The 13,615-nt window shown below is 38.0% G+C and overlaps 1 protein-coding gene across 8 annotated transcripts in view; it reads right to left on the bottom strand.

Annotated features, from left to right (window-relative positions):
* Window positions 1–13,615, bottom strand: part of CPEB1 (cytoplasmic polyadenylation element binding protein 1) — a 98,368-nt gene that overhangs the window by 64,894 nt on the left and 19,859 nt on the right. For all 8 annotated transcript variants that reach the window (XM_059179911.1, XM_059179902.1, XM_059179897.1 and 5 more), the window contains exon 2: window positions 12,812–12,986. Coding sequence is in view for 7 of the 8 variants with exons in the window: in XM_059179902.1 (XP_059035885.1) it covers window positions 12,812–12,986 (175 nt within the window). In the remaining variant the exon portion in view is untranslated. The remainder of the gene's footprint in view (window positions 1–12,811; window positions 12,987–13,615) is intronic.

Raw genomic sequence — 13,615 nt, 5'->3', positions numbered from 1 at the left:
AGGCTCCCTGCTCCATGGGGAGTCTGCTCCCTCTGATCTTCTCCCCTCTCATGCTCTCTCTCAATGTCTCTCTCTCAAATAAATAAATAAAACCTTTAAAAAAAAAAAAAAGAAAGAATGAAAAGACAAAGAGAATCTTAAAAGCAGCAGGGAGAAGCCAATCACCATATTCAAGGATGCTCAGTAAGACAGTCAACAGAGTCTCATCAAAAATTTTTGAGGCCAGAAAACTATGGGCCCATATGTTCAAAGTGCTAAAAAGAAAAAAAAAAAAATACTAAAAATCCTATACCCACAAACACTGCCCTTCAAATGTGAGGAAGAAATTAGGACAAACAAAAGCTGAGGAAGTTCGTGGCCATTAGGTAGACCTGCAAACAGGCCCCAGGATGTTCTGCATAATGAAATGAAAGGACACTCAACTGTAACCCGGAGCTACATGGAGAAATGAACGTCTCCACAAGAGTAATCACGTGGGCAATTACAAAAGCAGGTGTCATTGCAATGGAATACTACTCAGCCATAAAAAAGAATGAAATCTTGTCATTTTCAATGACATGGATGGAACTAGAGGATATAATGCTTAGCAAAAGAAGTCAGAGAAAGACAAATCTCTATGATTCCACTCATATGTGGAATTTAAGAAACAATGAAAAGAAAACAGACATTTCATCACAGAATATACTGGTGGTTGCCCAATGGGAGGTAGGTGGGAAAATAGAATAGATAAAAGTGGATTAAATAATGGACATTGGGAAGGGTATGTGCTATTGTGAGCACTATGAATTGTGTAAGACTGATGAATCACAGACCTGTACTCCTGAAACAAATAATACATTATGTTATTTTTTTATTTTTTTTTTAAGATTTTATTTATTTATTTGACAGAGAGAAATCACAAGTAGTCGGAGAGGCAGGCAGAGAGAGAGAGAGGGAAGCAGGCCCCCTGCTGAGCAGAGAGCCCGATGCAGGACTCGATCCCAGGACCCTGAGATCATGACCTGAGCCGAAGGCAGCGGCTTAACCCACTGAGCCACCCAGGCGCCCCACATTGTTATTTTTTTAAAAAGTAAAAAAAAATGGATTAATACCACACTTATCATGAGCTCTGAGTAATGTATGGAAGTGTTAAATTACTATATTGTACACCTGAAACTACTATAATACTGTAAGTTAATGATACTGAAATTTTTAAAAAGCAGGTATCATTGTAATAATGGTCTATAACTTCTTTCCATGTGCTTTCAAAGATTACTGCATTTAAAGAAACAGAATAATTACTGTGAAAATTAGTATGACTATAACTTTGGTTTGTAATTTGATATTTTGTTTTCTACATTAAGATTAATCTTGTCACAACAACTGAAAGGGGTGAGTAGAGACTTGTAAAAGAGCAAAGGTTTTGTATGTTACTGAAATTAAGCTAGTATAAATCCAAATTAGAGTGTTATAAATTTATGATGTCAAATGTAACCATGGCATAGGAACCACAAAGAAAAAAACTACAGGATACACAAAAAGGAAAAAGGAAAGGGATTTAAAGGTCTCACTACCAAAAAAAAAAAAAAAAAAAAATCAACATAAAAGAAGACATTAATATAAGAAATGAGAAGCAAAAAAAAAAAAAGAGCTGTAAGACATATAGAAAACAACACAATGACAGAAGTACCTCCTTATAAGTAGTTAAATGTAAATGGATTAAACTCTCCAATCAAAAGACAGAGATTAGGGGTGCCTGGGTGGCTCAGTCAGCTAGGTGTCCAACTCTTGATCTCAGCTCAGGTCTTGATAGTAGGGTTGTGAGTTCAAGGCCTGTGCTGGGCTTCACACTGGACATGGAGCATACTTAAAAGAGAGACAGAGAGAGAGAGAGGCTGGCAGAATGGATAAAAACACATGACCCACCCACATGATGTCTACAAAAGACTCAAGACACAAAGACAGGTTGAAAGTGAACTGACAGAGGGTACCTGGGTGGCTCAGTGAGTTAAACCTCTGACTTCGGGGATGCCTGGGTGGCTCAGTTGGTTAAGAAGCTGCCTTCCACTCAGGTCATGATCCCAGCATCCTGGGATCGAGTCCCATATCGGGCTCCTTGGTCAGCAGGAAGCCTGCTTCTCCCTCTGCCTCTGCCTGCCACTCTGTCGGCCTGTGCTCATTCTGACAAAAAAAAAAAAAAAAAAAAAAAAACCAAAAAACCACACCTCTGCCTTTGGCTCAGGGTCATGATCCCAAGGTTCTGGGATTGAGCCCCACATCAGGCTCTCTGGCGGGGAGCCTGCTTCTCCCCACCCTTCTCTCTGCCTGCCTCTCTGCCTACTTGTGATCTCTGTCAAATAAATAAAATAAAATATTTAAAAAAAAAAAGTAAACTGACAGAAAGATGTATTCTATGCAAATAAAAACCAAAAGAGAGCAGAGTAGATATACTAACACCAGACAGATTTAAACCAAAAAAGGTTACAAGAGACTAAGAAAGAATGCTCAATTATAAGGTTCATACATCAAAATAGAAAAATTATAAATATTTACATACCTAGTGACAGACCCATACAAATTTATGAAGCAAATACAGATAGAATAGGAGAAAAAGTCTACAAGAGTTCAATACTTCAATATCCCGTTCACAATAATGGATCGAAAAACCAAAAAGGAGATATTTAAAGAAGGAACTACAAGACTTAACATGTCAACCAGTCAGATCTGACATACACAGAAAATTTTACCCAACAACAATGAATACACACTCTCCTCAGGTGCACATAGGACATTTTCTTGGATAGACTGTATGTTAGACCACAAATCAAGCCTCAATAGATTAAAAAAGATATATATCACATGAAGTATCTTTTCTGACTACCACAGATGGCGCTAGAAGTCAATAATAAAAATAAAACTGGAAAATCCACAAAACTGTAGAAATCAAACATTTTTTTAAACAACATATTTTAAACAACCAATGGACCAAAGTAGAAAGCACAAAGGAAGATAGGAAATAATTAGAGACAAATGAAAATGAAAGAACAACATACCCAAACTGTGGAACACAACAAAAGTGGTAAGAAGGAAATTTATAGCTATAAATGCTTTCATCAAAACACAAATCTCAAATCAACAACCTAACTTTACAAGGTAATAAGCTAAAAGAGCAAAAAACTAAGCCCAAAGCTAGAAGGGAAGTAAGAGCAGAGATAAACAACATAAGAGACCAAAAAAAGAAAAAAAAAATCAATAAAACTATAAGTTGGTTCTTTGAAAAGATCAACAAAATGGACAAATCTTTGGCAAATGAACTATAAGAGAGAAGATCCAATTATTAAAATCAATGACAAATGTGGGGCAAGTACTACCTACCCTACAGAAACAAAAAGGATTGTGAAACAGTACTATGAACTATACATCAAAAAAATTGAAAAATCTAAATGAAACAGGTGAATTCCTAGAAACACAAAACTTACCAAGACTGAATCACAAAGAAATAGACAATCTGAATCAACAACTAAAAATCTTCCAATAAAGAAAAGGCCTGAAACTTATGGCTTCACAGTTGGACTCTATCAGACATTTAAAGAAGAGCTAATAGCAACCCTTCTCAAACTTTCCCCAAAAACTAAAGAGCCCCTAGGGAATACTTCTCAACTCATTCTATGAAAGCGGCATAATCCTGATACCAAAGACACTACAAGCAAACTGCAGACCAACATCCTTTATGAAGAATGATCCAAAAATAAAAACTGAACAAAAACATTCAACAAAATACTAGCAAACACAACTCCACATTGCACTGAAAGGATTACACACTGTGGCCAAATATGATTTGTTCCTGAAATGTAAGGATAGCTCAATGTACAAAAAATCTATATGCCACATCAATAAAATGAAAGAAAGAAAAAAAAAACCCACATGACCACATGACGATTTCACTTGATGTGGAGAAGTATCTCACAACATAATTTCATGATAAAAATCACTCAGCAAAATAGAAATAAAAGGAAATATACTTCACATAATAAAAGCTTTATATAAAAAAAACATAGCAAACATAATACTCAATGGTGGGACACTAAAAGCTTTTCCTTGAAGATAAGGAAAAAAAAATAAGGATGCCCACTTTTACCACTTTGATTCAACATAATGGAAGTTCTAGCAAGAATAGTTAGTCAAGGAAAAGAAATAAAAGGCATCCAAATTGGAAAAGAAGTATAATTATCTCTGTTTGTAAATGATATGATTATATGTTGAAACCCCAAAGAGTCCACAAAAAACTTCCCTTAGAATAAATAAATTCAGCTAAGTATCAGGATACAAAGTCAACATAAAACAATCAGTTGCACTTCTATACACAATGAACACTCTAAAAAGGAAATTACAAAAACTATTCCATCTAGAAAAGCATCAGAATGAATACTCAGGAACTAAATGAACCAAAGAAATGAAAGACTTGTGCAATGAAAACTAAGAAAATAACTAAGAAACAAAATAAGTTAAAGACAACATAAATAAATGGTAATACATCTCATGTACATTACAAGGATTGGAGAACTTAATACTGTTAAAATGTCAATACAACCCAAAGCAAACTGCAGATTCAGTGCAACACATATCAAAATCCTAATAACAGTGTTGCAGAAATAGAAAAACCCAACACCAAAAGCAAAGGCAACAAAAGCTAAAATACACACATAGGAATACATTACTAAAAACATTTTAACTATCAACGAGATGAAAAAGTTACCTACCAAATGGGAGAATATTTGAAAATCATGTCTGATAAGGGATTAATATCCAAAATACATAAAGAAAAACCCATCCTAAAATTCATATGGAATCTCAAGTGTCCCTGAATAACCAAAGCATCTTAAAGGAAAAAAAAAAAAGAACGAAACTGGAAGACTCACACTTCCTGATTTCAAAACCCAATCTAAAACTACAGTATCCTAAACAGTGTGGTATTGGCATAAAGACAGATATATAAACTAATGAAGCCGGATAGAAATCCCAGAAATAAATTCTTACGCACACGATCAAATGCCAAGACTATTCAGTGGGGAAAGGGCAGTCTTTTCTACTAATGGTGCTGAGAAAACTGGACACACACATGCAGATATAGTTGGATATTTAACTAAAACCATAGAGAAAAATTAACTAAAAATGAATCAAGGACCTAAATGTAAGACCTTAGAAGAAAACACAGGACAAAAGCTTCATGACACTGGATTTGACAATGTTTTCTTGGCAACAACACCAAAGGCACAAGTAACAAATAAAAAAATAGGCAAATCAGGTTTTTAAAAAAAGTTTAAACTTTATGGGATGCCTGGGTGGCTCAGTTGGTTAAGCAGCTGCCTTCGGCTCAGGTCATGATCCCAGCGTCCTGGGATCGAGTCCCACATTGGGCTCCTTGCTCAGCAGGGAGCCTGCTTCTCCCTCTGTCTCTGCCTGCCACTCTGTCTGCCTGTGCTCACTCTCGCTCCCTCTCTCTCTCTCTGACAAATAAATAAAATCTTTAAAAAAAAAAAAAAGTTTAAAAAAAAATTTTTAAACTTTTGTACATCAAAAGGCACTCTCCAGAGGAAAAAGGCATCCCACAGAACAGGAGAAAGTATTCGTAAATCACATATCAGATGAGGGATTAACACCTAGAATTTACAGAGAACTCCAAAAATTCAGCAATATATACAAAAAACAATCTGATTAAAAAATGTACAAAGGAATTTGAGTAGATGTTTCTCCAAAGAAGATACACAACTAGGCCATAAGCACATGAAAAGGTGCTAAACCTCTCAAATCACGAGGGAAATGCATGCAAATCAAAACTAAGATAACACTTCATGCCCATTAGGATGGCACTATTTAAAAAAAAAAAAGTGTGTGTGAGGGTGTGGAGGAACTGGAACACTTGTGCACTCTTGGTGGGAATGTAAATGGTATAGCTACTGTGGAAAACAATAGTGATTCCTCAAAAAATTAAAAACAGAACTACCATGTGATCCAGCAATTACCTCTTTTGGTACATACCTGAAAGAACTGAAAGCACAGACATGAAGAGATTTGTACACTTGTGTTTATGGCACTGCTAAAACGTGGAAACAACCAAGTCTCCAATCATCCAATCAATGTATGAATGAATAAGAAATATGGCATATGTATGATAACAGATTATTATTCAGACTTAAAAAGGAAGAAAATTCCGACAAATGCTACAACATGGATGAACCTTGAGGACATGATGCAAAAGGGAGGGACATACGCCACTCCCAAATGACAAATACTATATGGTTCCACTTACAGGAGGTACTTAGAATAATCAAAATCATGAAGACCTAAGGCATAATGGTGGGTGCCAGGGAGTGGCAGGGAGGGAAGAATGGGGAGTTCTTGTTCAACATGTACAGAGTTTCAGCTTTACAGAAAGAAAAATTATAGGGATGAATGGTGGTAACTGTTGCTCAACAATGTACATGTATTTAATGTCACTGAACTGTGCACTTAAAAATAGTTAAGATGGGGGCACTTGGGTGGCTCAGTGGGTTAAGCCTCTGCCTTCGGCTCTGGTCATGATCTCAGGGTCCTGGGATCAAGCCCCGCATTGAGACCCGCATCGGGCTCCCTGGCCAGTGAGAGGCCTGTTTCTCCCTCTCCCACTCCCCTGCTTGTGTTCCCTCTCTCACTGTGTCTCTGTCAAATAAATAAAATAAAATCTTTAAAAAAAAATAGTTAAGATGGGAAATTTATTTTACCACAACAAAAAAGAAAAATCTAGACTTTAATCAATATAGAATGTGGGGAGAGTAAAACTAATTTGAACATAAAATTAGGGCCTCTTTCAGCTTCGGTACCCAGTTTGTGAGAAGGTATACATTAAGCAATTGTATAAGGACACCCACCCTATTGCACAGTACTCAGCAGGGAACCCATGGGTGTTGAACACCTGGTCCTTGACAGTCTAAACCAGAAACCAGGAATCCAACTCTTCAACATCATGACCCTAAAGCATGTTCTCTCACAACTGTTCTCTCTATATACCCAGACTATCACCATCAGTACCACCACATGGTGTGTAAGTGCCATTATGGGCATTAGTCTACAAATTCAACACACTTATTCAATTGCTCCCCCCCAATCCTAGAGAGGGGTACGGCTATTGCTCCCATGTTACAGTTCAGCAAACAATCTCAGAGGGATAGCCAAGATCAGAGCAAGTAAGCACACGGCCAGGGTCTGTTCTCAAGCGAATCTGCAGCCAGGGCTTGCACCTTCGTGCAGGTTTATTATGAAACAGGCAAACTGAGTACGCTTCTTCAAAACTATACCTTATCTTCCCTGTTTTGAGACTGTGTACGTTTACATTTAGAACACCACACAGTGGGATCAATGAACAATTTGAAATAGCCAAGAATGATCTCGTTACATCTAACAGAAGCAAAGGAATGTGAGAAGTTCTCAGAGGTGAGAACCAAACCACACTTTAGAAAGAGAAGGATTTTTCTAGGCAGAGAATATTCAATTTTTGAATATTCAATTTTCTAGGCAGAGAATATTCCACTTAACAGTTCAGCTATGTAGCTGAACAGCATTTCCTACATGACTTCATCTAAGCCAGTGATTTTTAATTATATACAATGGAATCTCAAGAAACAGCCAAGGATAAAGGAAGAACCCTGAGGCTGAGGTCTAGAGATCTTTCCTGGGTGATGCCAGATCATATATGCTACCTGTATTCTTTAACTGTAGAAAATATTTCACAATATAGACAGAAACAAAATTAAGTAGGCTCTACACCTAAGACTGACTGAAATTTTGGATTATGACAACAATTAGGGTCTACAAAGATGTAGGAAAAAACTCTCATGAAATCCTGGCAGGACTGTAAACTGATTAATTCACTTTGAGAAAGAATTTAGCAACTTAAATTTGAAGACAGTATATACCCAATCACTCTGCAATTCACTTCTAGGTGCGCAGGCTCAGGAAGTGCTTGTTACATGCACAAGAGACAGGTAATACGAGGATGCTCACCAAAACACTGTTTACAATAGCAAAAATCATTTACCAATAGAGGATCAGGTAAATATTATATTTATGTAAAATATTACTATTATACAGTGATTAAAATACACTGATCTGACTTAAAAGTATCAATATGAAGACCCTGTAAATATAATACATGGAAAAAGGCAATACAGGCATATCTTGTTTTACTGCATTTTACAGATACTGCATTTTTTATAAATTGAAGATTTATGGCAACCCCATCTTAGCAAGCCTATCGGTGTCATTTTTCCAACAGCATTTGCTCACTTCTTGTCTCTGAGTCACACGGTGGTAATTCTTACAATATTTCAATCAATATGCTAATAAGGCTTTGCAGTGTGGACAAAATAGCCTTCTTGCAGAGGAAGATGCCATCTAGGACGTTCACAGCAAGAGAGAGAAGGGCAGGGCCTGGCTTCAAAGCTTCAAACGACTGGCTGGCTGTCTTGTCAGGGGCTCATGCAGCTGCTGACTTTAAGCTGAAGCCTGTGCTCGCTGAAAATCCTAGGCACCTGCAGAATTAACACTAAACCCACTCTGCCTGTGCTCTCCCCACAGAACAACAAAGCCTGGACAGTACATATGTTTACAACATGGTGTAATAAATATTTCAAGCTGGCTGTTGAGGCCTACTGCTCAGAAGATTCCCGTCAAAACGTTACTGCTCATTGACCATGCAACTCGTCCCCCACGAGCTCTGATGGAGATGTACAAGGAGAGTGCTGTGGTTTGCACACCTGCTGATACACATCCATTCTGTAGCCCATGCATCTAGAAGTAATTTCAAGTCTTACTATTTACAAAACACATTTTGTAAGACTATAGCTGCCATAGATAGTAATTCCTCTGGTGCATCTGGACAGAGTAAACTGAAAACCCTCTGAAAAGGATTCGCCATTCTGGATGCCCTTAAGAACATTCGATTCATGGGAAGAATTCAGAATATCAACATGAACAGAACTTTGGAAGAAGCTGATTCCAAACCTCACTGATGACTCTGAGGGGGTCATGATTCCCATGGAGAGAAGTCACTGCAAATGTGGTAGAAAGAGCAAGAGAACTAGAACTAGAAGTGGAGCCTGAAGATGGGACTGAACTGCTGTGATTTTGTGACCAAACTTTAACAATGAGGAGTTGCGTCTTGTGGGTGAGCAAAGATGCTTGAGATGGGACTGACTCCCAGTGAAGAGGCTGTGAAGATTGCTGCAAAAACAACAAAGGATTGAGAATATTACATATACTTAGTTGCTAATAAGGCGGAGGCAGGGTTTGAGAGAAGGGACTCCCAGTTTTTTCCATTGTAAATATTTATATTATTATATTAATTTTATGTCTCAAAATTGAGAATGTGTCTATGTATGTATTAGTATTCTATCTTAATTTTATGTTATATTACAAAAATTTTTATGTAACTGAACACACAGAAAGCCATTATTTTCAAAAGGTATTATTCTAATAACTACATAATACTCCATCACATAAATACACAAAAATATATTTTCCTCTTAGGAGACACTTGGGTTTTTTGTTTTTCTTTTTTTTCTTTCCAAAATCTTCACCATCATAATGATGCTCTAAATATCCTTCTACATAAATCCTTATTTGTCTTCATTATTACTCCTTCGGAGACATTCTCAGATCTGGACATAGTGAGTCAAAGAACATGATGATTTTTAAAGCAAAAAAGTGATCTTTGAGGCTGAGTTGTAAAGAAGCTGCAGTGGCAAACCCAGGAGCAATGCCAGGAATCTTTCCCAAGCACAAAAGAAAACGATGAGTCAACACTCGTTTTCTCCACCATGGGAAGGCAGCCCGCTCAGAGGTGTGGCTTCCATTTTGTCCTCCACCTTTTTGCTGGAGAAATGGGAAATCAGAGTTCAGAGGACAAATATTTCTTTCATATCACTGGCCACCAACCGCTGACAACTCTCACAAGAACACCCAGGGTCTTTGCCCAGCCCACAGTACCTGCCCACTCTGGCCCTCCCACTCCCTTCCCTACTCTTCCTTCAGTGCCTCAAACATGCCAAGCTCCTTCAAAAGCCTTAGTCCAACCTTTTCTGTCTGGAATGTTTTCCTCACACTCTTTACATGATCCAGCACTTTCTCTCCCTTTAGGACTCCATTTTAAACACACCTCCTCAGAGAGTTCCTACCTAGGTCACTCAAAATGTTATTACTTCATAGCACTTACTAAAACTGTCAATTATTTTACTTATTTCTCCACTGAGTTTGTTTTTTCCTTCTGTTTCCCATCCATGATGGGAGAGGAGGTTCTGAGGATGCCATATCAAGTCAGGAATCCCTGGAGCCTAACAACAGTGACTGGCACGAGGTAGGCATTCCCTATTTGTGTTGAATTTCTGATGAATTCGGTCAATTGTGGCAGTGGGACCAAGTGTACAGTAAGAGATGTGGACTCTCAAGCCAGATTTTGCAGGGATGGACCTGAACTACAGGTCCAAGGTTGAGCTGATCATTGCTTAATGTTCTAGCTGAATGAGGTCTCTCAAAGATGTCCATGTCTTCATCCCTGGAACCTGTGAATGTCTCAGAATGAAATAATGATGTCTTCTTCGCCCAACAGCCAAACAAGACATCCCAAGGTCAGGGCAGCATGATCCAGGTGCAAAGGCCAGGGCTCTATGGAGTAAGCCCCGGGTGCAGTGGAAATCTGACCTGCAGTATCACAGCTTCTTCTGGAGCCCAAGACCAGCCCAGACACAGAAGTCAAAGCTGGGTACACACGTGCGGACACCTAAAGATGCTGTCTGTGGGAGCCCAGCATGAGGAAGTGCCCTGATGCTAAACAACATGCACTGCTACAGCAGACTTTGGTGTGCCTCTGAAATTAGGCCCTTACTGACTAGCTAGGTAGCCCCGCACAAGTCCTCTAACCCAGAGGAGATTTGGTTTTCTCATCAGTAACATGGCATCGACTCCAATTTTAAAAGAAGTTCTACTGTTGGCAAAGTACTATCAGGCCCCATTGGGCGTTAGGGAGAACTCATTCCTGAAAGGGTCGAATGATGCAGCAAACTTCATTGTTGTCTTATTTTAACAAACTGCCACAGCCACCCCACCTTAAGCAACCACCACCCTCAAAAGTCAGCAGGCAGTGACATCAACACAAGACCCTCCGCCAGTGAAAAAACTAGGACTTTATGATGGTTAATATTTTTTAGCAATAAAGTATTTTGCTAAGTATTGCTAAATATTTTTATTAAAGTATTGCTAAAATATTTTTTAGCAATAAAGTATTTTTCAATTACAGTATATACTATTTTTCAGACATAATGCTATTGCACACTTAACAGACTACAATATGATGTAAGCATAACTTCCATTGCTGGGAAACCAAAAAATTCCTTTGGCTCGCTTCACTGCAAAATCCACCTTGCTGCAGTGGTCTGGAACCCAAACCACAATTTCCCTGAGGTGTGCCTAAGTTCCCAACATGTCTGAGGTAACTCAGTGAGATTTAAGCCATTATTGGCTGTCATTCATACTGGAATAAAATTCATACAATTTTCTCAAAGAAAAACAGAACACGTATGTTGAATCAAGCAGATTTTCTGAGTTTTTAGCTTGCATAAGCTAAAGGACAATAAGGGTCATTAGCACATGACATATACCAACAAACAGAATAATAAACTTGTACTTTCTTGGAAGTTAGAAGAGATAAGACCAACTAGCATTCTTAGTTCCCACTGTGCCCTTCTCCCATTTGCCCTCCAGTTAGAACAATTTAATAAAAAAAAAAAAAAACAAATTTTACAGTTACCACAAGTCAGTCTTGTTTGTCATGAAATCTCTCCTTCAGACATTTAGCTACTTCATGTTCACATACACCTGCATCTTTAAGGGAATTATTTCCACTGTCAAGTTAGGATTTAAATCAAAGGATATATGATGAAAAAAACCAGCAATTACTAGTACTTTTTCTGCAAACCCCACTACTGCCAAATTTCTTCAAGGCACATTTAAAAAATTAAAAACATGTTCATTTTCAATTAAACTAATTCAAACAAGAAACATTCCTTCAACATTCTTACAGCATTCTGCAACGTCCACAGAAGATTATGAAATGACACCTTTTAGGACTTCCAAGCCTTCTTGTGAAGTGCCGTCTTCGGGTATGCTACTGTCTCCCCTCCACTAGCCCATGGGATAGCCCACAATTCATCAGAACTAAATGCCTGTTGACCTGCTTTCACAGTTAAAAGTAATTAAAATATTTAAGAGATTCACTGTCCACCACAGCAGCCACTAGTCACATGGCTACCAAGCACCAGAAACATAGCTAGTTTCAACAGAGCCACACTGAAAATGTGAAAGACACTAAGAAGAGAATATGGTATCTCACTAGTAATTTTTATATTAACTAGATATTAGCTTATTTTACATATGTTAGTTCAGATAAAATGTTAATATCCCTCTTAAAAAAAAACCTTCTTAAATGTGACTACCAGAAAACCTGTAATTAGATCCATGACTCACATTATAATCCTCTACATAGGTAGTCCTGCTATATTTGACCTACCCCTTTTTATCCAGTCTTTTTATGGGTCATAAAAGAGATCTGTGCATCATAAATCAAAGGCAGTCTTCATCCAGAGGGGAACCCTATTCACAAAGTAAGCTACAAAAAGGGGCCAGTATTACCATTCAAGGTCATTCTTCATAGGCTTCACAAGAAAGCCACTGAGAAACAGGTTTACATACATACATAGTGTATGTACAAAAACATACACTAAAGGTTTCAAATCTAAGTCACCTGGTAAATGATCATGAATTCCTCGGTTTACGGGTGTAGTGCAGACTCTATTGAAATCCAGAGAATTATCCAATATGGCATTTATCCTTCGAAAGATATTGGCATTGCTACAAGTGGAGAGCGCGGGTGCTTCCTGGTTGTCCCAGCAATCTTTTATCCGCCCAGCTTCTTCTTCCTAGACACAGGAAAAAGATATTTAGGTTTTCATCCTAGACAAAAAAAAAAAAGACACTTATTTTTTTTCTATACTCCTTTATGGTAAATAAGCCCCCCACTTTCTCCCAAGCCAACAATGAGTTAGATAAAGTAACAAGGACTTGAATTTTTTGCCTATATATTAAAACACTTAATGAATCCAATAATGAGCAAGGTTTCCTGAGAGGACTAGAAGAGGGAATAAGAAAAACACAGAAAAATACAAGATACTACCCCCCCAAGAACCTTCTAATGAGACTTGTATAGGAATTAATATGGTATGGCAGCAGCAACTGTAGAACCAGAAAATTCTGGAGGTAGATCTATATAACAGAATATTATCTTGAAATTTAAAAAATGAGGGGCACCTCTGGGTGGCTCAGTTGTTAAGCATCTGCCTTCTGCTCAGGTCATGGTCCCAGGGTCCTGGGATCAAGTCCCACATCCCAGCTCCCTGCTCAGCCTAAAACCTGCTTCTCCCTCTCCCACTTCCCTTGCTTGTATTCCCTCTCTCACTGTCTCTGTCAAATAAATAAATAAATAAATAAAACGTAAAGAAATCTAAAAAATGAAGCACTTGGGCACCTGGGTGGCTCAGTCAGTTGAGCA

This window comes from Mustela lutreola, chromosome 7 (assembly GCF_030435805.1).
Source record: "Mustela lutreola isolate mMusLut2 chromosome 7, mMusLut2.pri, whole genome shotgun sequence".
NCBI lineage: Eukaryota > Metazoa > Chordata > Mammalia > Carnivora > Mustelidae > Mustela > Mustela lutreola.
This window is presented reverse-complemented; position numbering and strand designations above follow the sequence as displayed.